The 23,421-nt window shown below is 40.4% G+C and overlaps 1 protein-coding gene across 1 annotated transcript in view; it reads left to right on the plus strand.

The window, feature by feature from the left end:
- The window catches only part of CMYA5 (cardiomyopathy associated 5), a 93,297-nt gene that overhangs the window by 38,725 nt on the left and 31,151 nt on the right, over positions 1-23,421 (plus strand). The window contains 5 exon segments of the mRNA XM_037130785.2: positions 1-7,848; positions 11,171-11,266; positions 12,021-12,254; positions 13,816-13,838; positions 18,108-18,226. Coding sequence (XP_036986680.2) covers positions 1-7,848; positions 11,171-11,266; positions 12,021-12,254; positions 13,816-13,838; positions 18,108-18,226 — 8,320 coding nt within the window.

Here is a 23,421-nt window from a genome sequence, read left to right on the forward strand (position 1 = left end):
ATTCTGTCAGAAGAGGAGAAAGAAGACACTGGGCCATATTCCCCAGATGTGGCATCTGTAGCTGAACACTCTCTCTCTGCAGGCACATCTGAGATGACTTCTGAGTGCCAGTCTCCAATGCTTTCAGCCACCCCATCTGAACATGTGGTCCCATCAGAAGAGGAGACAGTAGAAATGGAGCTGTACACACCGTCTTCCACCTCTGCTTCTGAATTTTCAGTACCACCTTATGCAACACCAGAATCACAGGAGGAAGAAATTGTACACAGCTCACCTTTAAATCTAAAAGGTGCCTCCTCACCCATGCATTTTTCAGAAGAAGAGCCAGAAGACGTTGGACCTTTTTCTCCAGACTCTGCATTTGTGTCAGAGTTCTCATTCCCACCTGATGCAACTCAGGAAACAGAGAAAAGGGAATTTGAGTGTGATTCTCCAATATGTTTAACGTCGCCATCGGAACACACTATTTTTTCAGATGAAGACACTGAAGAAGCTGAACTTTTTTCTCCAGACTCAGCATCACAAGTTTCAGTCCCACCATACAGAATCCCAGAAACAAAGAAAAACAAAATCGAGCCTGATTCACTGTTAACTACGGTATCTGCTTCAGGATATTCCTACTTTTCAGAAGCAGGTGGGGAAGAAATTGAACCGACAGCTACTACGCCAGTACCTGAGCACCTCAGTTCATCACTGAAGCAACAAGCAGAACCTTCCCCTCTGATGTCTGCAACTGAAGATCCCAGTCTGCCAACTATAACAAATAAAGCAGATGCTCAAACAGTGTCCACGTCTGTAGCTGAATATCTCATCTCGGTACAGAAACAGGTAACTCAAGCATTTTTAGAATCTAAGTCTGAAGATCTGATTCCACCCAATTCAGCCAGTGAACTGGAGAAGGGAGAAATTAAGACTAGCTCATCAGTAGCTACAACACCTGTTTCTTTACCTGTACAATCATCCATGGTAAAGGAAGAAACCAAACCTGTTTCACCTTCACCTCAATATTCAGATTCACCTGATTCAGTCCATGCGCTTAAGAAAGAACGGGAACCCAAAGCGTCACTCACTCTGAAAGCTGCAAAGGAACAGATGGCTTTGTTAAAAGTTAAAAGTAAGGAAGAAATTGTGCCTGATACTCAAGAAACTACAGCATGTGTATCACGGGATCAAGAAATGGAGCCTCGGCCTCCAAATGTTCCAGGGTCTGGAATGACATATTCGGGTCTGTCTGACTTGGTAGATGAGCCAAAGAAGGATGTCAAACTCAGTGCAGCTCCAACTGCGACATCTAAACTAGAACCGAGAATGTCGTCAGAGAATGAGCCTGAAGTAATAACACCATATTCATCTCTAAAGGAAACATCTTTATCTGGACCTGAGATTTTATCAGTAGTGGAAACAGAAGTGAAACATGACTCCAAAATAACTGGTCCATCTAGAGTATTGTATTCAGCTTCTCCAGGAGTGGAAAAGAAAGTTGAACATGAACCATCTGCACCAGAATTTTCAGCTTTGTCAGATGAAATAAAGAAAGAAATTGCACCCAGTTCTTCAGTAACTACAACCTCTGTAGCTAAGCATGATTCAGACTTAACCAAATTAGCAAAAGAAGAAATCCCAGCAGAGTTCTCTGTTACCACCTCTATAGAACATCCAGTCTTAAAAGTAGGAAAGAGTGGATTAGGAAGTGGTTCACCACCACTGGTGACATCTATGGGTGAACATTTACATCTTAAAGAAGAAGAAAAGGTATCAATCAAAGCTAGCCCTTCTGCCACTGAAACTGCTGAATCTAAACATCCAGCTTGGTCAGAAGCTGAGAAGGAAATTAAATTGGATTCACCCCCAAGCATACTGGAGCATTCTATTTTGTCAAAGGTAGAAAGTGAAGAAGTTAAACCTGGGTTGCCAGTAACCAAAATACTGTCTTCTCAGCATGCAGATGTATCTAAGGAAGCAAGGGTGGAGAACAAACAAGACCTTTCATCTTCTGCAGTCCTTGACCCTGAACACTCAGCTTTACCCCAGAAAAAGAATTCTGTGTCTGCCTCAGAGGTGTCAGGGCCCAAACACGTGTTTTCGGTCAACCTGCCTGGTGAGGTACAGAAAAAAGAAACTGAACTTCCTTTCTCACAAAACGTGTCACCTGCACCCAAACACACAGTTCCAAAAGGCGAAACTGAGAAAATGGCATGTTTTTCTCCTGAGTTGGAAAATTTAATGTCAGAAGGTTTAGCTCTAACATTATCAACCCTCAGTGATAATAAGAGCCAACAGCCAATGGAGACATCTTTTACACCTCAGGGCAATTTCCTATCAGAAAAACAAGATCTTGCTCCGGTGGAGCTCTCTTTGCAACCTGAGAAGAAAGACAAGCCACACCGAGTATCAGAATTACCAAATGTTGGGTTGGAAAGCACTGGTGATTTAGGTAGGCAAAGTGGATCGATAGACACAAAACAAATAAAATCTCTCATAACTGAAACAGGGGACTCTGTTTTAGAGAGGGGCCTTGCTGAGCTTAGGAGCAGTGGAGAAGGAGAAAAAGGAAACAGGGAACTTCATGTGTCAACCACAGTGTCTGAAATTTCAGAGGTTTCATCACACCTTAAGGAGGAACCTCAGAACCAAGAAATCAAATCTGTCTCTCCTAAGGCAGTCAGCTTAGCTTCAAAAGAGGCATTTACCTCTGTAGTTGAAAGAGACAACCTTGAAGAACATCAGCCATGTACTTTTCCTTTAAAAGGATCAAAAGAGTTGAACCATTCCACTGACTTTAAAAAGGAGGGAAAACAAGAAATAAGCTCATTACTGCCAACAGAAAATTTGAAGGCACAAGTGATAGGAGATTCTGAAACTACACTAAAAGAAGAAATAGACAGAACAAATTCATTCCCTGTATCCCAGATTATAACCGAACCATCAAAGGTTGCTTCTTCAGACCTCCTCATGGAGCAAGAGAAACCTGAAAACGCACTTCATTTAGATCATGCTGCTAAATTACCTGATGTAAGCACATCTTTTGTGGATAAACAAGATCTAGGTACTAAACAACGTTCAATTACAAAAGAAAATTTGCCTTTGGAAGAATCAAAATCATTTTTGACAACTGAGTCTGCAGATGTTAAAGAAACACAAATGGAAGAGGTCCTCATTTCTCCAGAAGATAAAAACTGGATGCCGGAAAAGCCAGAACGAGGTTTGGCAAGTCATCATGAAGAAGGAGTCCTGGGATCTGTGCCACTGGGCTCCTCCGGCGGCAGTGACCTGATGACAGGACTGCCCAAGGCTGCTGTGTCAGAAGAAGACCAACCATGTGAAATCGGAAAGCAGGCTCTGCCACATTCTGCTGAAGAACCCCATTTATCAGTACAAGAACCCGTATTCACTCATGATATCCCCACTGGTGATGTAGAGACCTTATCAACTAAAACATCTTCTGAAGAAATAAAGCTGGCCTCCAAGCCAAAATCTTTAGTTCCAGCTGGAAATATAGAGAGAAATGAAGCAGAGAGGAAGCAGGTCTTTGCTTTCATGAGGAATGAGAGTTCAATATTGGAGAAAGCAAACAGAGAATTTTCCCAGCCTTGCAAAGAAGACAGCCAGGAAGAAGTCAAACTACCTCCTGAAAGAATCCTTCACAAACCAGCGTCTGGCCCATCAACAGAACATGTGAAATCAGACACTGTGTTCTCTCAGGCCAAAGCAGCTCCTTTCCTGGAAGAAGATGCAGAACCTGCAGCGGGCAACAAACAAGCAGCACACAGGATTATATCTGCTCTACCCAGAGAGAAGCCATTAGAAGATGCAAAAACGGTTCAGTCAGAGGTTGTAGATAGTGCTAACGAGAGAGGGAAGCCAGTATCTGAAATGAAAATACCCACACAAATGAAGCCCCTCTCCTTAAGCCAAGAGAATAAAGAACCCCAACCCCCAGAATCAGCTGAGGTGACACAAAAACTGCCCGAGCAGCCAAAGGCAGTTAAACCAGGCCTTTCTGAGGAAAAGAGAAAGAAAGGCATTTCATCCTTCACATCATGGATGTCCAACTGGTTTTTTAGATCAAGCACTGCAGATAGCCAAGTTGCAGAAAAAGAAGACTTAGAAACTCAGCCAAGTCCTTCTCTAGAAGAAGCAGTGACTGTAACAGAGCCTAAAGGTACAGCTCCAGCTGACTTTCAGGCAACTGAGAAACCAGCTGATCATCAGCTACCAGAGGTGAAACTCGTAAGTGCTGAGGAGTCCAGAGGCACTTTAGTTAAATCTGGTGAAGGTCAAGACTTTAAAGTAAAACCTACGCTTTTATCCAATGTAGAAGTTTTACAACAGCCAAAATCCAACTTTGAAGTGTCTAGTGAAGATCATGGAAAGAAAGAAAGCCTAGAGTATTCAGAGAAGATGGACCTAAACTCAGTACTTACTTCTGCTGATGGGGAGGAACATTTGGAAATTCAGTCTTCTCCTGTGGGTGAGAAATCCAGTATGGAAGAAGACAAAGAGGCTGTTCCTCTTCATGTCACTGATAGTAAAAAAGCCCAGAAGCCAAAAATCTCTCCTCCATCTAAAGGGAATGTTTCTATTCTTAGTGAAAAGCCAAGAGGTGATCAAAAAGAAAATTCACTCTCTTCATTTGATGCAGTAGGCACGGTCCCACGACAGCCAAAATCAGCTTCCTCTAGCTTCACAAGTAAAAGTGTCATGAGGGAGTCAGACAAGCCAGAGTCAATAATTTTGCCAGTAGAACAGTCTAAAGGCAGTTTAATTGATCTTGCTGAAGAAAGACTAAAGAGAGAAATGCCAAAACCTACTTCTTTGAAAGTTTCTGAAGAGGAAGTAAAACTCAGATCTGTTAGCCCAACTGAGGAGAAAGAGAACTTGGAAATCAGATCCTATTTCTCAGCAGAAAAGAAGGTGCTGGCAGAAAAACGAGAAACGGTAGCCCCATTAGAGTTAAGAGATGGTGAGGTAGGAAAGGCACCAACTACACATGGATCTCTCCCTATTGAATTGGAAGAATCAAAAGCTGCTGCTGTGCTGCCACAAGTCTATCAAAATGAAGACCACAAAGAAAGACTCAAAATTATAGAGGAGGAGAAAGGAAAAGAAAAAGGAAAGCCGCTACAAGTATTTTCAGAAGGAAAGACGCAGCAGGAGATTCGGCCTTATTCTGTGAGTGTAGCCAGGCCCATGCCTGAAAAATCAGATATCTCTTTAACTCATTCTTTGGGTGAAACCCAACCATTTTTATCAGTTGAAACTACATCAACTACTGAACAAGCAGAAATCATGATCTCAGAGGCTCACCCAGAAATCAGGGAAACAAAGGCAGTAGAAATCCAGCCATCTCTATTAGAAGAAGGTAAAGTGTTAGTGGAGAAAACCAAGACTTTCCTTCCAGTGGATCTTCCTTATCATCATGAAATAGATGACCACTCTTTTCCTAAGGAAGAAAATCTGGTATTGGAAAAATCATGCAGAGATATGGCAAGTCATAATGAAGAAAAAGGACAAGTCACAGTGTTGGAGCTGTCAAAAGGTGGTTCAGTAGATATCACAAAAGATAGTGTAAAACAAGGATCTCCATCTAAAGAATCTGAAAGGATTGTAGACCGCCCTTTGGATGAATCAAAGAGCTTAGAAACACTGCCATATTTGTTGTCATCTGTGAAACCACAAACACTCATTTCAGGAGCTTCTCCAGAAATTAGTAGAGTGAAGAAACAAGAATTGACTCCAGATAGGCATACAGTCTATACAATTGAAACATCTAAAGAGCAAACATCTGAAATGTCTAAACAATCTGTACTTGTTTCAAAGCACCACATGGAGGCTGTAGGAGCTGCCCATATAAATGAACCACCCCCTTCATCAAGCAGCAACTATGCTCAATTTATAACAAGTGCATCAATAACCAATGCCGATAAAATGGTTTCTACTAGAGAAATATCCAAGGAGCCTGAAGAATTTACAATGACTAGTAAGCCAGCTGGACTTTCAGAAGATCAAAAGACTGCTTTCAGTATCATTTCTGAAGGCTGTGAGATATTGAATATTCATGCCCCTGCATTTATTTCTTCAGTTGATCAGGAAGAAAGTGAACAAATGCAAGACAAGTTAGAATATTTGGAAGAGAAGACATCACTTAAAACTCTACCCTTCCCTGACAATCATGAGGCAGTTGTTCTCCATGAAACATCAAAGAGTAAGTTAGAAGATTCTGATACAAAAGTTACATCAGTGAAAGAAAATAAACACAAGGAAACTTATAAAACAGAAGAGAAGATATCCACAGGTTCAGAAACTGGTGATTTATCCTTTAATCAGCCCACAATTCCTGGTGAAGAGGATTATTTTGAAAAATATACATTGATTGATTATAATATCTCCCCAGACCCAGAAAAACAGAAAGCTCTAGGAAAATTAAATGTTGAGGCAAAACTCTCAAAGGAATTTACAGAAGAAACCGTCTCTTCCCCAGAAAGTTTGGAGGAAAGTGCCCTAGAACATGAATATGACTTGGTGAAATTAGATGAAAGTTTTTATGGATTGGAAAAGGACTACAGCAAATTATCTCACCCAGAGACCCAAAAGTCTTTGGTTATCCACCAATCAGCTGACAGAGATGCTTCAAAGAGCACAGATAGAGATGTGGACTCCAAGTCGCCTGGGATGCCTTTATTTGATGCAGAGGAAGGAGTTTTGTCACGAAGCCAGATATTTCCTACCACTCCCAAAGCCGTTAATCCTGAACTTCTTGAAGAACCACCCGCACTTGCATTTTTATATAAGGATCTGTATGGAGAAGCAGTTGGAGAGAAAAAGAAGGAAGGGGAGACATCTTCTGAAGGCGACAGTGTGAATTCTGAGGCATCATTTTCAGGCAGACATTCTGATACTGATGATGGAACAGGAACATATTTTGAGAAGTACACACTCAAAGATGACATTCTCCATGACACATCTGTAACTGAAGAAGACCAAGGCCAAGGCCTGGAAGAAAAAACAGTTGGTAAGGATGATTCATACCAACCAATAGCAGCAGAAAGGGAAATTTGGGGGAGGTTTGGAACTATTTTGGGGGAAAAGAGTCTGGAAGAGGAACAGAAAGCCACTTACAGGGAAGGAGAATCAGTAGGACATGTGGAGACCCTTGGCAGTGTAGATACACAGAGGAAAGCTCCCATCACCGAGGAAGTCAAAGTGATTACCCAGAAAGTAAGCTATGCAGTTCCATTTGAAGACACTCCTCATGTTCTGCAGAGAGCAGATGAAACAAGCAGTCAGAGTAATGAAGCAGCAAATGCAAATCCAGAGGTCAATCTGAATGTCCCGGTACAAGTGTCCTTCCCAGAGGAAGAATTTGCATCTGGTGCAACTTGTGTTCAAGAAACACTGCAAGTAGAGCCTACAATAATGGTCCCACCCGAACCAAGAGAAGATAGGCTCCGCAGTAGTCCTGTTCAGGATGAATATGAATTTGCTGAATCCCTGAATTATGAAGTAGTTGCTCAAGACACTTTGTCCGAAGAACTGTGTTCAGAATCCACCACTGAAGATATGTTATCTCAGGGAAGGGAATCCTTTGAACACATCAGTGGAAATGAATTGGTGAGTGAGATGGAACAAAGCATGTCTGCTGAACAGACAGAGGTGGGCAGAGAGAGGACAGAAGAACAATTGTCATCAGAGTTAGTAACCGAGAAGGATCAAAAGGAACCGAAAAAGTCCCAGATTGACACATATTGCTATACCTGCAAAAGCCCAATTTCTGCTGTTGACAAGATATTTGGCACCCACAAAGACCATGAGGTGGCAACACTTGATACAGCTATAAGTGCTATAAAGGTAAATACGTTTTTTTTCAACTTTTTAATTCAAAGGTGTAACTGGGTAAGTAGATTTGTTTACATCCATTCTTGTGAAATACTGTTTAAAAAAATACAACCAACTTCTTTGCAGTGGACTGGAAATAGATTTTACAGCATATAAATACATAATAATACAGCAGTGGGAAAAATAAGTTTACAGTTGTGAGTAGGTGAAACAGTTTGTTCTTGTATTATTATGTATTAGTTATTTGTATTATAACTATAAACCTACTTTTGCCCATCCCTGTATACATTTATTTTCTCAATTAAAAAAATGACCAATATTTAGTACATTCATTTTTAGGCATAACAGTTCATCTGAAAGAAAATTAAGAACATTTCCTCAGGCATTTAGTTAAGATCAGTTGACAAAAATTTACTGTGTACATACTATGCTCCAAGTTTTTCTAGATTCTGGGGATACCAAGATAAATAAACTAGGTCGCTGCTTTTAAGGGGTCTTATGACAGTACCCTCAACATTATCCCCAAACACCAAATAATTGTAAATTAAAACGTACTTTTGAGCATAAAACTGTTTATTTTCTATTACCTACCATCTCATTCTTTAAAATACACATTTATATTACATTGAGAAATTTTACTGCAAATTTTATAAAATAGAAAGTAAGACGTTTTAAATTTTGGCCTTCTCCATATTTCCTCTTTATCAAATTGATGTTAGAAATGGAATACCTTTGCATTCTTTCTGGCTATGTCTACAGATTCCCAATGTTAAAAGTTAGTCACAACAAATATCCTTATGTATGTGACTATAAATATTCCATTTCTTCAGAGATACTACTGGAAATCAACTTGTTTAGTCTTGAAGATTCCAATCCACCTTTGGAATCACCATTTTTGTCTCTTCCATCCGTCTTCCGTACAATAGCCAGAGTGATTTAAAAGTGCAAATAATAATAAGAATCAAGCATTTATTCTCTGCTAGGCACAGTGTTCTTTATATATAAGATATTTTTTAATCCACACAACACTGTCATTATCATCAATTTTCAGATCATGAGTTAGGCTTAGTTTTTGAGTTGTCCAAGGTCATGGAAGACAGAACTAGAATTGGTACCGAGGTCTGCCTGGTGCCATAGTTCATGCTCTTGGCTGTATATCCCTTTTGCAGGTCTCAGTAACTTCCTAATGGTAGCAATTTTCAATATTCAACTAGGCCACAGTTAAATAATTGCTAGGCACATTTTGATCCAATAGGATAACACATTAGAACCTTGGAGGGTTTTTTTCACTAGAAAGTTAATTCTTATGAACTTGTCTGATATGGGTTCTATTTCTCTAGGGTGAAATTGTGTTGAAACTTTACCTGGTAAAGTTTGAGGAAATGGAGCATTTTCGTTTATGAAATCTCAGTCATTGGGCACATTGGCAGCATTGATATTGCTCCATTCTTTGATGATACTTGGTTTTGTTAAGTAACCACTACTGGGTACTGTCAGCAGAAAGAAAATTAGATTTTTTTCCATCTTCTTAATTATATTGTGTTTATCTCTATGAGTTTTAGAAATTAAAAAAAAACAATTCTCTAAATCTCAATTTAAAACACATTTCAAGAGCAGGGAGATGTTAAAGCAAAAGGAGTGACATCTGCTTTAACGCCATTCTAAAGTTTTCTTTTCCTCTGAGCTTTTCCAAAGAGTATGAGAAAGTAGAAAACCAGTTGACTAAAGCCAAAGCGGCTTCCTGATTTCATTACATCATCTGTGAAGATGAGGAGTTGGTTGACCACTTTTTAAAATTAAAAATCCATTTAAAAAGTTGTAACTTGAGAGTCCCCTGGCACCTGTGAGTAGGCCATTTGTGAATATTCAGAAACTGATAACTGCATTTACAAATTATCTAGGTCCTTGCTTCTGCCCCCACTCATCCCCATTGTGGTGGCTTATCATTTGTCTGTCATTTATTTTCTTTTGTCATTCTCTCCCTTCCATGGGAGATTACCCATTCCGTGTCAGGAACTGTCTGAATCATTGAGAATAAAGACGAAAATACAGGAAGATAGATATGTACCTCCCCCAAGTCAGTAAAGCATTCTAGGAGCAATAATGTTCTGAGGAATGAATTTTGGGGAGTGAAATGATGAAGTAAGACTAAGAGGGTTAGGAGAGGTGTCTTGAAAAGGAGAAGCTTGGGTAAGCCTTAAGTAAGAGAGGTCCTTCAGCAAATAAGAACAGAGAGGTCATTCTAGAGAGAGGCAATGCCATATGAAAAGGCACATAGGTGAGAAAGAGTCCAAAGAAAGATGGGGCTTGTAGGATTGGAGCCTGGGGGCTAAAGAGGGGAGCAGAGGCCAGATCCCAAAGGACCTTTCATCAGTGTAATTTCTCCATCATCCTGTGGATGGTGAATCAGGCAGCTGATGCTCTGTTGTGATGCTGTTACTGGTTAAGATTAAGCAGGATAGATTACAACTAATGTTACAGCTATAGCTAAAGTAGGTACCATTTTCCCCCATCCCTCACATGTTTTCTAGTTGGCTGTCATGCCTTGAGTATTTTAACCCTTTGAGGATCATTAGAACCTTTATGTCTCTTTAGTAGATAGTCTCCATCATTTGGTATGCTAAACTTCTGGCCTGGTTACACCTCTGAGCCTCGGGTGTTCCAGGCTCATTAGAGGCCATTGGCACAAATGTGAGGAGACTACTCAGGTATATTGGGCCAATCTAGCAAAAAGCTTGCTATTAAACAAAAGACAATATATAAAAATTGAGGCCTTACGAAGGAGAAGTAATCCAATCCATAGTCCGCTAAAACAAGTATTCTTTGAACTCACCAACTTACCGAGAGGTCCTTTCTTTTGTATGAGAAATTAAATTCTCTTTGTATTGCTCTCACAAACCTCCTAATTGCTTATTGTACAGAATTATTTGTAGTCAACTTAAATATTTTATTTATTTATTTTTAGAGGGGAAAGAGGGAGAAAGAGGGGAAGAGAAATGTCCATGTGTAAGAGAAACATGGACTGGTTGCCTCTTGCATGCCCCCAACTGAAAACCTGGCCTGCAACTCAGGCATGTGCCCTGACTGGGAATGGAACCAGTGACCTTTTGGTTCGTAGTCTGACGCTCAGTCCACTGAGCTACACTGCCCAGGCTCTATAGTCAATTTAGGTGAAGCAGCAAAGAACATGTAAAGACAGACTTGTTGATCAACATGGTATATAGTAAATCTCTACCAAACATCCTGAATTTATAAGGGATCTGGAAGATCCCCACTGCTTAAAGTTATTTTCTCAAATGTCGTATACTAAGGATATCTTAATTCTTTTCTTTAGGTTCAATTAGCAGAATTTCTAGAAAATTTACAAGAAAAGTCCTTGAGGATTGAAGCCTTTGTTAGTGAGATAGAATCTTTTTTTAATACCATCGAGGTAAGTTCCCACATCCCTTTCATGGTTTACCTGGTTTGTTATAGCACCCCAAGTAGATGATTCTGATCTAACAGAGTCTGAATTGGGGTTTGTGTGTGCGTGTGTGGTTTGCTATTGTTGAGGTTTTTTCATTAAAGTGAAGGTCCTTAAAGTTTTCCATATGTGTGTAATCAGTGAAGACTACCTTCTGTCTAAAGATAAATGACTAGCCCTTAAAAACACATGCACATTTATTGGGCACTTTCTGCAATAAGGCAAATGCTTTCAGGCTTATCTAATTTAATCCTCATAATAACCATATGAATAGGTGTTATTATTGTTCCCATTTAACAGTTAAAAAACTGAGACTACCCCCTCCCTGGAGAGAATTTATGAGTGTAGCCCCCTGTCCAGTGTCCTGGCTGCCCCTTCCTCACACTGTGACTTTAGTGAAGTAGTGAAAATGGCACAAACCCCTCCCTGCTACCTAAGGCCGATCATGTGCAGATGCAGGTGGGAAAGATTTCCACACAAATATCTTTTTTTGTGTTTTCAGTAACTAAATCCTCGATGGTGCTCTTACAGTGAGTTCTATTGCACCGCTAACTTTGTCAAAGGAGGGTCATGGGCTGGAAATTTAGACTGAGCATGGAATCTGTGGTTCTCTTGTCAGGATGCCAGAGATCAGTTCTTTAAAAGGCTGGTGTTTCTCTTAAAAAAAAAAAGACATGCATTTCTCATTTCATTTAGAAGTTTTGTTGTTATTTTGTTTTAGGAAAATTGTAGTAAGAATGAGAAAAAGCTAGAAGAACAGAATGAGGAGATGATGAAGAAGGTTTTAGCACAGTACGATGAGAAAGCCCAGAGCTTTGAGGAGGTGAAGAAGAAGAAGATGGAGTTCCTGCATGACCAGATGGTCCACTTTCTGCAGAGCATGGATGCTGCCAAGGACACCCTGGAGACCATCGTGAGAGAAGCCGAGGAGCTCGATGAGACCGTTTTCCTGACCGTGAGCACCGATTCAAACAGGCCCCAACACCTTACACCCACTCTAGCCTGAGTCTACTTAAAACTTTTATTTTTCGATATTCCCTAAGATCATTTATATACATATGTAAGGGTTTTTTAAAAATAATTTCAACACTTAAAAATTATTGGGGCACACCTGATATTTATGGAAAAGGCCCAGCAAGTCCTGAGCAGCCAGATCCAGCTGAAGGGTCCAAGAAGTCAGGGCACAGCACCATCTGTTCTGTCACAATGGATTGCTCACCTTCTAAGAGGGAGGGAGGAGAAGCAGCCTGAAAACCTTATCGTGCCATGCCCCCTTTGGGAACAGCCTGACCTTCCAGTGCCTGGCACATCATGCTGACCATGAGGCCAGTCCTCTCTATTTCAGCTTCCTAATCTGAGGTGACCTCTCACAGGGACCACTCCATCTGAGCCTCACCCAGTGGCCAGGAGTAACATTTCATACACTTTCACCATGCAAAAGGATGAGATAATGTGATATTTCGCTCAGGTAACATGTTGTTTTAATAAGGGTCTTCCTAGGGTCCATATTCATTCATTCAGAAAAGTACCTTGTGGTGCTCCTCGAATTGTACCACAGAGGCAGCCCGTTGCCCTGCTAATTCCCTAGAACATCCCCTAAGATACTGGATCTCCATGGAGCCAGGAATAAACAGGAGTAATGGAGGTATTTTTGTTGAGGGCAGTCCCAAAGCTCTCAAACCCAAGGAAAACACCATCTTATGAGTGGGGAACCTCCCTTTCACAGCTCCCCAGGCCACCCAGGCCTCTAGAACAATTTGGAGATAGAGCAAGGCAAAATGTTAGGCTTTTCATTTGCCCTTAGCGTCACCTCCAACCAGGGCAAATGCAGGTGAGCAGCATGGCATCCTCAAACAAAATGGAACTCATTCAGTGGCTTTGTGTTTAGTTAAGGCAAAGCTTTAATATTTCAAAATTAGGCACCTCTTGTGAAGTATAATATTAATAAAGCACTTTGTGTTCCCTAAGAACCTTACTTTTGTTTGATAAGAATATTTTCTTCTCTCCAAAAGAACAAATTGTAAATAAGAAAGCATTATTTCCCTGCTTATAAAAGCAGCCTGTAGCCATTTGAGGAAATTTGGAAAAGACAGAAAAGCACAGAGAAGGTATCACCCAGACATAAGTACTGATTACATTTTTGGTATATATCCTACATCGAACAAATTTAAGTCATTTTTACCACCTTGGAGAATTCTATTCTGGAAGCTGTTGGTTAATGAATAGCAAAGCATAAGCAAGTCAGCCCTGGCAACTAAAGCCCCCTGCATCCCTGCCCTGACCTCCCCCCTCCCCATCCTGTCTGAGCGCTAATTTCCTTGCTGCCCTGGCTGAAGCCTCCCGAGAGAAACAGCTGCAGGGAAGGGTGAGAAGTATTGATTTTCAAACGTGCTTGACCTTAATGCTCTAGGTTGGTTTTTGTTGTTGTTAACTTTCTCTCTCTCTCTCTCCCCACCCTTTATCCCTCTTCTCCCCACCCCCATTCTCTCTCCCCTTGGTCCCTAATCCCTCATAAGTCGTTTGAGGAAATCAATGAAAGGTATATAAAACATGGCACACCATAGTGGCACCCAAGAATGGCATGACCATGCTTTATTTTTAATATTTTGATGCTTTATAGAGAATGAGCTGCCAATTAAAAAATACATACATTTAGTGCGCTACTGGAGTTTCACTTTTAGACACAGTGCTTTTAAAAACTAAATGACAGCTTTGAAAGAAAGTTGCATGCGCTTTAGTTAAATAACAATGATCATAATGTCGATTTTTAACTGCTTTCTTGAGATATAGTCTCTCTTTTCACATTAATCCAGACCATCTTTCCTGTCAGTGCGTACAGAACATTTTGAAGATATTTAGACGTATTAGTTAAATACAAGTATTTAAAAGAATCATTCATATTTGCCTTGGGTAATTTTACAACTTAATATAAACTTAATGAAATGCTCTGTCATGTTCTCCTCAAAAGATAGGCATGTATCTATCTTCTCGTTCTGCTTAGCTAACCTAAATGAATCTTCCTCTTTCCATCCGTTTTATTTTTACTGTTGTTTTTAGCACTCGGTATAAGAGAAGTTCTTCATTCTTTTAAAAGTCAAAGCGTGAACATGAAATTAGGAAATGTTCTCTGCAAAAACATTTGACCTATGTTTATCTTTTGGAATTTTTGATATCGAAATGCTTATACTGATCTGACACATTTCCCTTTGGTCTCATAGCAAGACCTGAGGTCTTTCCTACTGGTTGAATCTAATATTTTCATCTTTTTACCACCTTAATGTAAATTTCTAAACTTGGGAATATTATCTTCAGTTTACTTCAGTGCCAAATTGTGAGCTATCATAAAATAAAATGAGACATTTGTATTTGTGATATGTTAAAATATGAAGAAGAGACTGGGTTTGGATTTTTTGGATAATAAAAACAGTACAAATGGACTTGCTTACCTTTAAAAATCTGTTCAACAGAATGTTGCCCATAAGTTTTAAGAAAATAATTTGTAGGTTAATATTGGCATTAATCAATAAGAGTTTCATTACAGTAGCTCTGTTACAAGTAAAATTACCTATGGACCTTTATAAAATGCTGATGCCTGAATCTTTTCTCCTGAGATTCTAGTTTAATTGGTCTGAGGTGTTGCCTGGGCATTTTTAAAGCTTCCTGGATGATGTTAATGCACAGCCAGGGTTGAGAACCTCTGGTTTCTAACAGTCTGTCCTCTGGTTCAATGGTTTCCCAAACTGGCTGTGCCTGAATTAGCCATGCAGTTTGCTCAACAAGAGCCCCTGCAGCCCCACACAGACCCACTGCCCATGAACCCAGGGTGGACCACGGCACCCGCGTACTTCACGCAGTTCTCACACAGGACTGTGAGGCTCACCGGGTGTGTCTAGAAACTGATACCCATGCCTTGCTCCCAGTGTCCTTTGTTTTTAAAAGATTATACATTTCTTCTACATACTGTTGATACTTAGTTTTATCCAAAGAGTATATGGATTTACAGTGCCATTTCTTATATGTTGAACATGTGTATAAGGAAATATGTCACGATGTATTTGCTTATCTATATTTCATGCAGTCATGGAAGACACCGATTGGCAGGAAAATTTGGCAAATGAAAATTTGCAAATGCTTTTACCTTAAAAATGCTATAGTACATTTTTGTGTTTATAAACATTATAATATTAACTCGCTAATATGAATTGACATCCATTTAATTCTAAATACTATTTCTTTGGTTTTGTGCTTGAACTTGTTCATCTGTGTGTCATTTTAATTAATTTTGATTTCATTGACCAATGGAAAATGAATTAATCTTGCTAAAGCTGCATGTCACCTCAAGGAGGTTACACTTGGGATTAGCATTATTTTCTGTAAAGAAAAAAAGACAGCAATAATTGAGATTGGTGAAGAAATATGATCAAAGAAAACCCTGTTGAACATGTAGATATGTGTGCACATACACGCGAGGAAGCTCGATTGTTTCACTACGAAAAAGCCCTTCATGTCCTCAGGACGACTGCTGTGTCAAGGTCTCAATGTCACCAACATTCCTTCCTATGAGAAGTGCTAACTATCCAGTCTTTTTGTTAACCCTCCTGCTTTTTCTCTCTTTATATTATATCTCTAAAGGCATTGTTTATATAGTAAATGATTTTTCTGAACACTGATAGTGCTTAAATGAAGGAATGTTGTCAACCATATTTAGACTCAAAATTTGCATATTTTGAAAACCATATTTACTTACAAAATGCTGTTCAGTTGAAAGGATGCATTTTTTTCTGTTGTGCTCTTTTGTGTCACAATAATGAAAAAGCGACCTGCTTTGTGGGACCTGCATTGTGGGACCTGCTCATAAAAATTGTTCACTTGCCCTTATACATTTGATAATAAAATTGAACAGGTCAGTGCATAAGGGAAAACTCACCCAGAGTTTTTGTGCTACAAAAGGTCCCCCATTTAGTCAGTGGCGTGTGTTAATTCGGAGTCTACCATTTCTCCCTCCACATCGCCAACGCCTTAAGTTGGGCTCCATGGTTCCCCTCACCTGGAGTCCTGCGGCATCCTCTATGCTGACACCACCACCTCCCCCGTCTGCTTGCTCCGATCCTTCCTCAGACTTCTGCCAGGGCTTTCCACTCAAGTCCCCTTGTTTGAACACGTCTGTGGCTCTCCCTGCCTTCAGAGAGAGAATGAAAACTCTGGGTGGATATGAAAGGCTTGTCGCAGTCAGACCACAAGCCACCTGTCTGTTTCATCTCTGTCTCCATTTCCTAATTCTCAAGAAAGCCCAGAGTCACCTCTGGCTCTCGAACGTGCCATCATCCTCTGTTACAACGCCATGGCTTTTATCCAAGCTGTTCTCTCTGCAACCTTCTTCCTCCCGATTGTGCCTGGGAAACTCCTCACTCTTTAAGATTCAGCGCAGATATCACCTCCTCTTTGAAGCCCCTGTTGGAACCATCTCTCCTAAACCAAATGATAGTGATTTTTATTATCCCTTACACTAGTAGGCATAGTAGGCACTCTTTAAATATTTCAGTTACATTTTATAATCTTTTTCCCCTCAATGGATAAAAAATTTACCAGACCTGAGATCTGGGTGATATTTTATTTGGGTGATATTCTCACCCAAATAAAACTTTACTCTCTTAAACTTTCAAAGTATACTTATTAAACACCTACTGTGTGCCAGGTAACACATTATAATACACTAGGGAACAAAACAGAGTCCTTCCCTGCACTCAGGTTATATTCTGGTGAAGTAGACAGACGAGAACAGATAGATCCCAACCAGCTCAAGGAAGTAAAGTGCAGCAGAGTAAGGGACAGAGGGCAGAGGCACCCGGGTGGTGCACTCACGGCTCCCCTTTCTGAGGCGCTGAAATTTGAACAGTGACCTAAATTCAGAGAGAAATGAGCCGTACAGGCATGTAGGAGGAGGTATTTCCCACAGCCAGTGCAAAGGCTGGGGCCCTGTGCTACCAAAACCCCAAATTCCATGATGCTGAAACCAGCGGGGTTCCTCGAAGCTGTTAATTGCTGGAAGATAATTCCCAGCTTCTGGAGGGAGGTGCCACAGAGGAGAGCGCCTAACCAAGGCTGAGCCCCTTGAGTTGAAGATAAATGTTTCGCCATCTCTTTTTCACTCTGCAGAATCAAGGTTTTTTTTTTTTTCAAAAATCCCAGATTTAACCTAGGTACAAATGCTAAAAGTGTGTATTTGTTGACATCTCTCCTTAGAAGGTTGATAAAGGCTATCGATAAAAGCTATTAATTTATAAACTGTAGCTTGTTTAGTCTTCTAAGAATGGATAGACTTGACCGTCTGTCAGTGTTGTATACCCACTACCCAGGACAGTGCCTGGCACATAGTAGGTGAATATGTTTTTTGAAAGTCCAAATAACTAAAAGCATAATAAGAAGGGTTGAGAACAACAAGGCCATCGTACAATGTGTGACTTTCCAGATGGGCTCTGAACATTTATATCTTTAGGAAAGAAATTAAAAGAATCATTAAAATGTAGTAATTTGCAGGACTAATTTTATAGATGCAAAACAAAAATTGTATAATTTCATGGAATCTACTCAGACTTGAGGATATAGGAATGGAATTTCTAAGATTAGCAGTTACACCAAAAAAATGGATTTTAAACATATATTTCTAGACTTTGAAACAGTTGAGATCCTTTTCCAATGGCTCACAAAAACCACCACAAGAACAACTTTATCTTTGGACAATTGTTTTAGCTTTCATTCTGTGTGCTAATAATTTCTCGACTTACATAGAAATATTTTCCCCAAATAGGCTGCTTTCTGCAATGGAGAGTACTGCTTCTTTGGAGAAAATGCCTGCTGCGTTCTCACTGTTCGAACATTATGATGACAACTCAGCGAGAAGTGACCAGATGTTAAAACAAGTGGCTGGTAGGAATTTTAATATATTAAATACCTGGGTGAAATTTGATGGTTTTTCTTTGTTGTGTTTTGTCAAGTTTTTGAATATAAGGAAATATAACTGGAAAAAGGGAAATCTTCTTAATAAACACTTAAAGCTAGATTCTGCAATAAAATACAAGCCCAGCACACCATTTTGGTTATGAACTGCGTTTCCATTTGAAGCCCATAACTGCCCTGGGATGTCGGGGAGGTAGGAGGAGGTAGCAAAGGAACCAAATGGTCTCCGTTTATTTTCCTTTGTCAAATAGGGTTCCGCTCCCCCTCTTCTAAGATTATTTGCCACATGCCAGCAGGAAATGTAAATCAAATATTTTCCCATGTATTGAGTAGAATTTTCTTTATGAGTGGTTTTCCCCTCTCCAATGGAGTTATTTTTCCTTTCTTAAAAACTAAACACACTAGTTCAGAGAATGAACAGCTCGGCATCATGTTCTGTAGCCAGGGGCCTCCCACTCAACTGTCAGCAGCATTTTGCTGGTTCTTCAAAGTATTTTTTTAATGTGCTATTTTAACAAACAAGACAATGAAACTTATTTACATTTCTCAAAGCTGCCGTGTTTCCGTCAAGTTACCAAGTTTCACTTACTGTAAAGTGTACTCAGATGTTCTCTTTAAAAGATGCTATGTTCTTTCAAAACCACCTTAAAGACGGCTTCTGCTTTTCGACTGACAAGTAACTTTCATTCCTGTAGGAAGAGTGTTAATTTAGTCACTGGTAAAAGGCTACTGTGTCTTTAAAAAGTCAACAAACCCTACCAGCCCTATATAAGATGAAAAATGCAGTCATTTTTTTTAATTTATTTATTTTTTTGAATTGATTATGCTGTTACAGTTGTTCTATTCCCCCCTTCATTCCCCTCCACCCTGCCCCCCCAACCCCACCATTACCCCCCTTTAGTTTATGTCCATGTGTCTCAAGTCCTTTAGGTTCTATATTTCCCATAATATTCTTGCCCCCCCATCTATTTTCTATCTACTGTCTATGCTACTTGTTTTCTGTACCTTCTCCCCCCATCTCCTCCTCCCACTCCCCTGTTGCTAACCCTCCTTGAGATCTTCATTTCTATGTTTCCACTCCTGATCTAGCTGTCCTTTTAGTTTGCTTTCGTTTTAGGTGTGGTTGTTAATAACTGTGAGTTTGTTGTCCTTTCACTGTTCATGTTTCTTTAACTTCTTTTTCTTAGATAAGTCCCTTTAACATTTCATATAATAAGGGCTTGGTGATGATGAACTCCTTGAATTTGATCTTATCTGAGAAGCACCTTATCTGTCCTTCCGTTCTAAATGAAAGTTTTGCTGGGTAGAGCAATCTTGGTTGTAGGTCTTTAGATTTCATGACTTGGAATATTTCTTTCCAGCCCCTTCTTGCCTGTAAGGTCTCTTTTGAGAAATCTGCTGACAGCCTGATGGGGACTCCTTTGTAGGTGATTGTCCCCTTAGCTCTTGCTGCTTCCAGGATTCTTTCCTTCATTTTAATTTTGGCTAATGTAATTATAATATGCCTTGGTGTGTTTCTTCTTGAGTCCAACTTTTTTGGTACTCTCTGGGCTTCTTGGATTTCTTGGAAGTCTATTTCCTTTGCCAGATTGGGGAAATTTTCTTTTTATTATTTGTTCAAATAGTTTTTCCACTGGTGGTTGTGTCTTTCCCCCTTCTGGTACCCCTATAATTCGGATATTGGAGCGTTTAAAGATGTCCTGGAGGTTCCTAAGACTCTCCTCATTTCTTTGAATTCTTGCTCCTTGACTCTTTTCTGTTTGGCCATTATTTGGTTTCTTCTGGTCTACTCCATTGATTTGAGTCCCAGTTTCCTTTTCATCTCTATGGGTTTCCTGTGGAATTCCATTCATTTCCCTTAATTTAGCCTTCATATGTTTCTCTAATTTGTGGCTATAATCCACCAGATCTATGAGGAAGCTGATGACCAGTGTTTTAAACTGTGCGTCTGAGAGTTTTGCTATTTCTTCGTCACTTAGATTTATCTCTGGGGCTTTGAGTTCTCCCTGCGACATTTTTGGTCTGTTCTGGCCCTTTAAGTGGGAGAAGCAGCGCCTTGGAGTCCCAGGTCGCTGGGTTGTGACGCTGTATGTGGGGGCGTGGTCAGAGCGGGGAAATGGCGGCCCGCCGCCGCCGCCGGTCCAACCTCTCACTCCCTCACTCGCGCGCAATTAGGCAACCACAGTCAACTCGCTGCCACCGCCTCCCCACTGTCTCCTCTGTAGTCGCTCACCCGGTGGGTTGCTCGGTCGCTCACTAGGTCCAATCCTGGGTTTGGAACCCGTGCGACTGGATTCGCGCGTCTGGATTCTGCGCCCGGTCAAACCGAGCCCTCCTTTGTAACTCCTCACCCGACGCCGGTTTCGCCCCTTACCGGTCGGGCTGAAGAATTTGTTGTTAGCGGACTTCCGAAAAGTTCAGTTTTCCGTGTTCTGGTTGTGTTTTCTGATGCTAATATTTAGTTGTCCCTAAACTTGGTTGTGTGAGGAGGCACGGCACATCCACCTAAACCTCCATCTTGGCGGAAGTGGAAATGCAGTCATTTTATGCTAATGGATTTTCTATAGAAATCTCTCAAAACAAAAGGGTGTTTTCTTCTAATGCTTTTAAGAGAGATATGCACAGAGCTATGATTGCAAACTAAGGAATTCTGATTAACAGAGTAGATCTGCTTTGAAGAAGTTCATTATATGCTCTTGTTCATTTAAATGGATTTTTTGAATGCCTGATGGGCAACGAAAGGACATTTTATAGGTCTGGGGGTCACAGAGTTACATTGTTATTCTGGAATAACGCCCGTGGCAGTCCCAGTAGTTCTAAGTAGTTTTGGAGAAACTGATCTCTGAGAGATACATGCTGTGGTTTGTGCATCTGCTCCACAAAAGTGGAGCCCAGGGTGTTGACTTGTTGCTAAATAGTTTTTGTTCATTTTGTGATCAATGACACCTCTCAGATACAAAGTCCTCACCTAGTACCTGAGAAGTTAATTAGATCACTCCCTAAACAGACACAAATGAGGAAAGGATGTAATTTTCCCACAAACATTTATTCCACGCTTAATATAATGCCTGGCACTGTGGTTGTTAAACCTAACCTCAAAACAACCCTAGGAGTGGGCTTTACTGTTATTCCCATTTGCCAGGTGAGGAAATAGAAGGAACAGAAAAATGACCCTCACATCGCCCTAGATGCACAGCTATTTGGGCGGAGCTGTTTGGTGTCAGAGCCTGCACTTGAACCGCTGTTCTGCATCTGCAAGGCGAAGTGCACTGCTGTGAAAGGGGAGGTAGTCATAGATTAGTGACAACCAACTCTTCCTTGACTCTGGCTCCTGAAGCCTTTTAAAAAAATTGTAATAAAATAAGCATAATGTAAAATTTACCATTTTAACCATTTTGAAGTGTTCTGTACAGTTCAGTGGTGTCAGGTATACGCACATTGTTGTGCAACCATCGCCACCATCTGTCTTCAGAATTCTTTTCATCTTCCAGAACTGAAACTCTGTACCCATTAAATAATAACTCCCCATCCCCCACCCAGTGCCTGGAAGCCACCATTCTGCTTTTGTTCTCTATGAGTGTAACTACTCGAGGAAACTCATATAAGTAGAATAGTATTTGTCTTTTGTGACTAGCTTATTTCACTTAGCATAATGTCCTCAAGGCTTATCCACACAGTAGCACCTGTTAGAATTTTTTTCCTTTTAAGGCTGAATAATATTCCATTGTCTATACTGCATTTCGCTTATTCATCCACCCATCAATGTACCTTAGGTTCCTTCCACTTTTTGGCTACTGTGAATAATGCTGCTCTCCTGGGGACTTCCTTGAAGGCTGGGTTGAGTGGGAATCCATTTGGCCACCGGTCCTGATGTCCAAGTCGACCTAACTCTAAGCTCCCTTAGTGTAACAGCCCTTTATGGGACCCTTCATCAGGCAGAGGGAATCCATGCTGGTGGTTCCTCTGCCTGATTTCTTAGTCTCCGGTAAAGATGCCTTAAAATTCCATTTTCCCATTTTGGGCATTACTCCTATTGAAGTTTATTACTTGTAAACAGAGCTGTTAACATATAAAATCTCGGTCTCTGGTGTTCATCTATCCCAGGAATTGTAAATCCAGCATTGTTATTAGATTACATCTATGAAATATTCTTATTCCCTTTTCAATTTTAGAATACTTTGAAAAGTAAGAGTATTTTCTGTTTTTGAAAAAAGATGTCCTAACTGTAATGTTTTTTTTGGGGGGGGGAGAAGGAGCACATTAAATACAAAATTATTTTTAGCCTACATCTTTTGCTTAATTCCCTACAATTGCTTCTTCCTTAAAATTTAGTGATGGGAGGAGGTCAATTATTGGTTTTTCAGTTAGTTAAGCTACCTGAGAGAGAATTTTGAAAAGATGTTACCATTTTTAAAAAGCAGATATTACTCAATGTACAATTCATTAAAAAAAAAAAAGCAGGAGAATGTTCATTGTTCCTGCCTCAAGGAGCCCTGGCTGGCTGCCTGAGAGACAGCTGACCGCAGCTGACACATTCTGCTGGGCTCTTCAGTAAACCTGGGCAGCGTGAAAACTTACTGCACTGCATTTCTCTGGATGGACTCCTTTAGAATGTGACGCTGATTTCCTGCTGGGAAGACAGACAGTGAAGTCAGAGACAGCATAAGGATGTCTGAACCATTATCAGTCCCTGGGAAGGTGCTCTGGCAGGCAGGCTTCCTGCCTTATCCTGCAGCCTGCTCAGCATGCCCTGCCTCTGAAGTCCCTCTGTGATTTACCAGATGTGGATTCCTAGTACACCCCCATTTAAGGGCTTCTTGCCCCTTTCCCTCCATTTTCTGTGCTGCTTGCCAAGGCCATTTGCTCTCTGAATGTTAGTATTGGTTATGTGTCAGGCACTTTGCTAAGCACTTAATAACACATACATTATGTTGCTTCTTAGAACAACCTTGGAAGGAAATGGTATTGTATCCCCAATTTAAATATGGGAAAACTGAAGCTAAAATAACACAACTAATCAGTGGGACATTTGGCATTTTACCTTAGACCAGCCTCTGTGCTCCAAAGCCTATGAACTTGACCACTCTCTTACCCTGCTTCTTATTTTTTATACCTGTGTATTTGTTCAGCTCTTTATCTCTATTGAATCTTTTCAACATCTTTTT

The sequence above is a fragment of the Artibeus jamaicensis genome, unplaced genomic scaffold, assembly GCF_021234435.1.
Source record: "Artibeus jamaicensis isolate MK-2021 breed Jamaican fruit bat unplaced genomic scaffold, CSHL_Jam_final contig_373, whole genome shotgun sequence".
Taxonomy (NCBI): domain Eukaryota; kingdom Metazoa; phylum Chordata; class Mammalia; order Chiroptera; family Phyllostomidae; genus Artibeus; species Artibeus jamaicensis.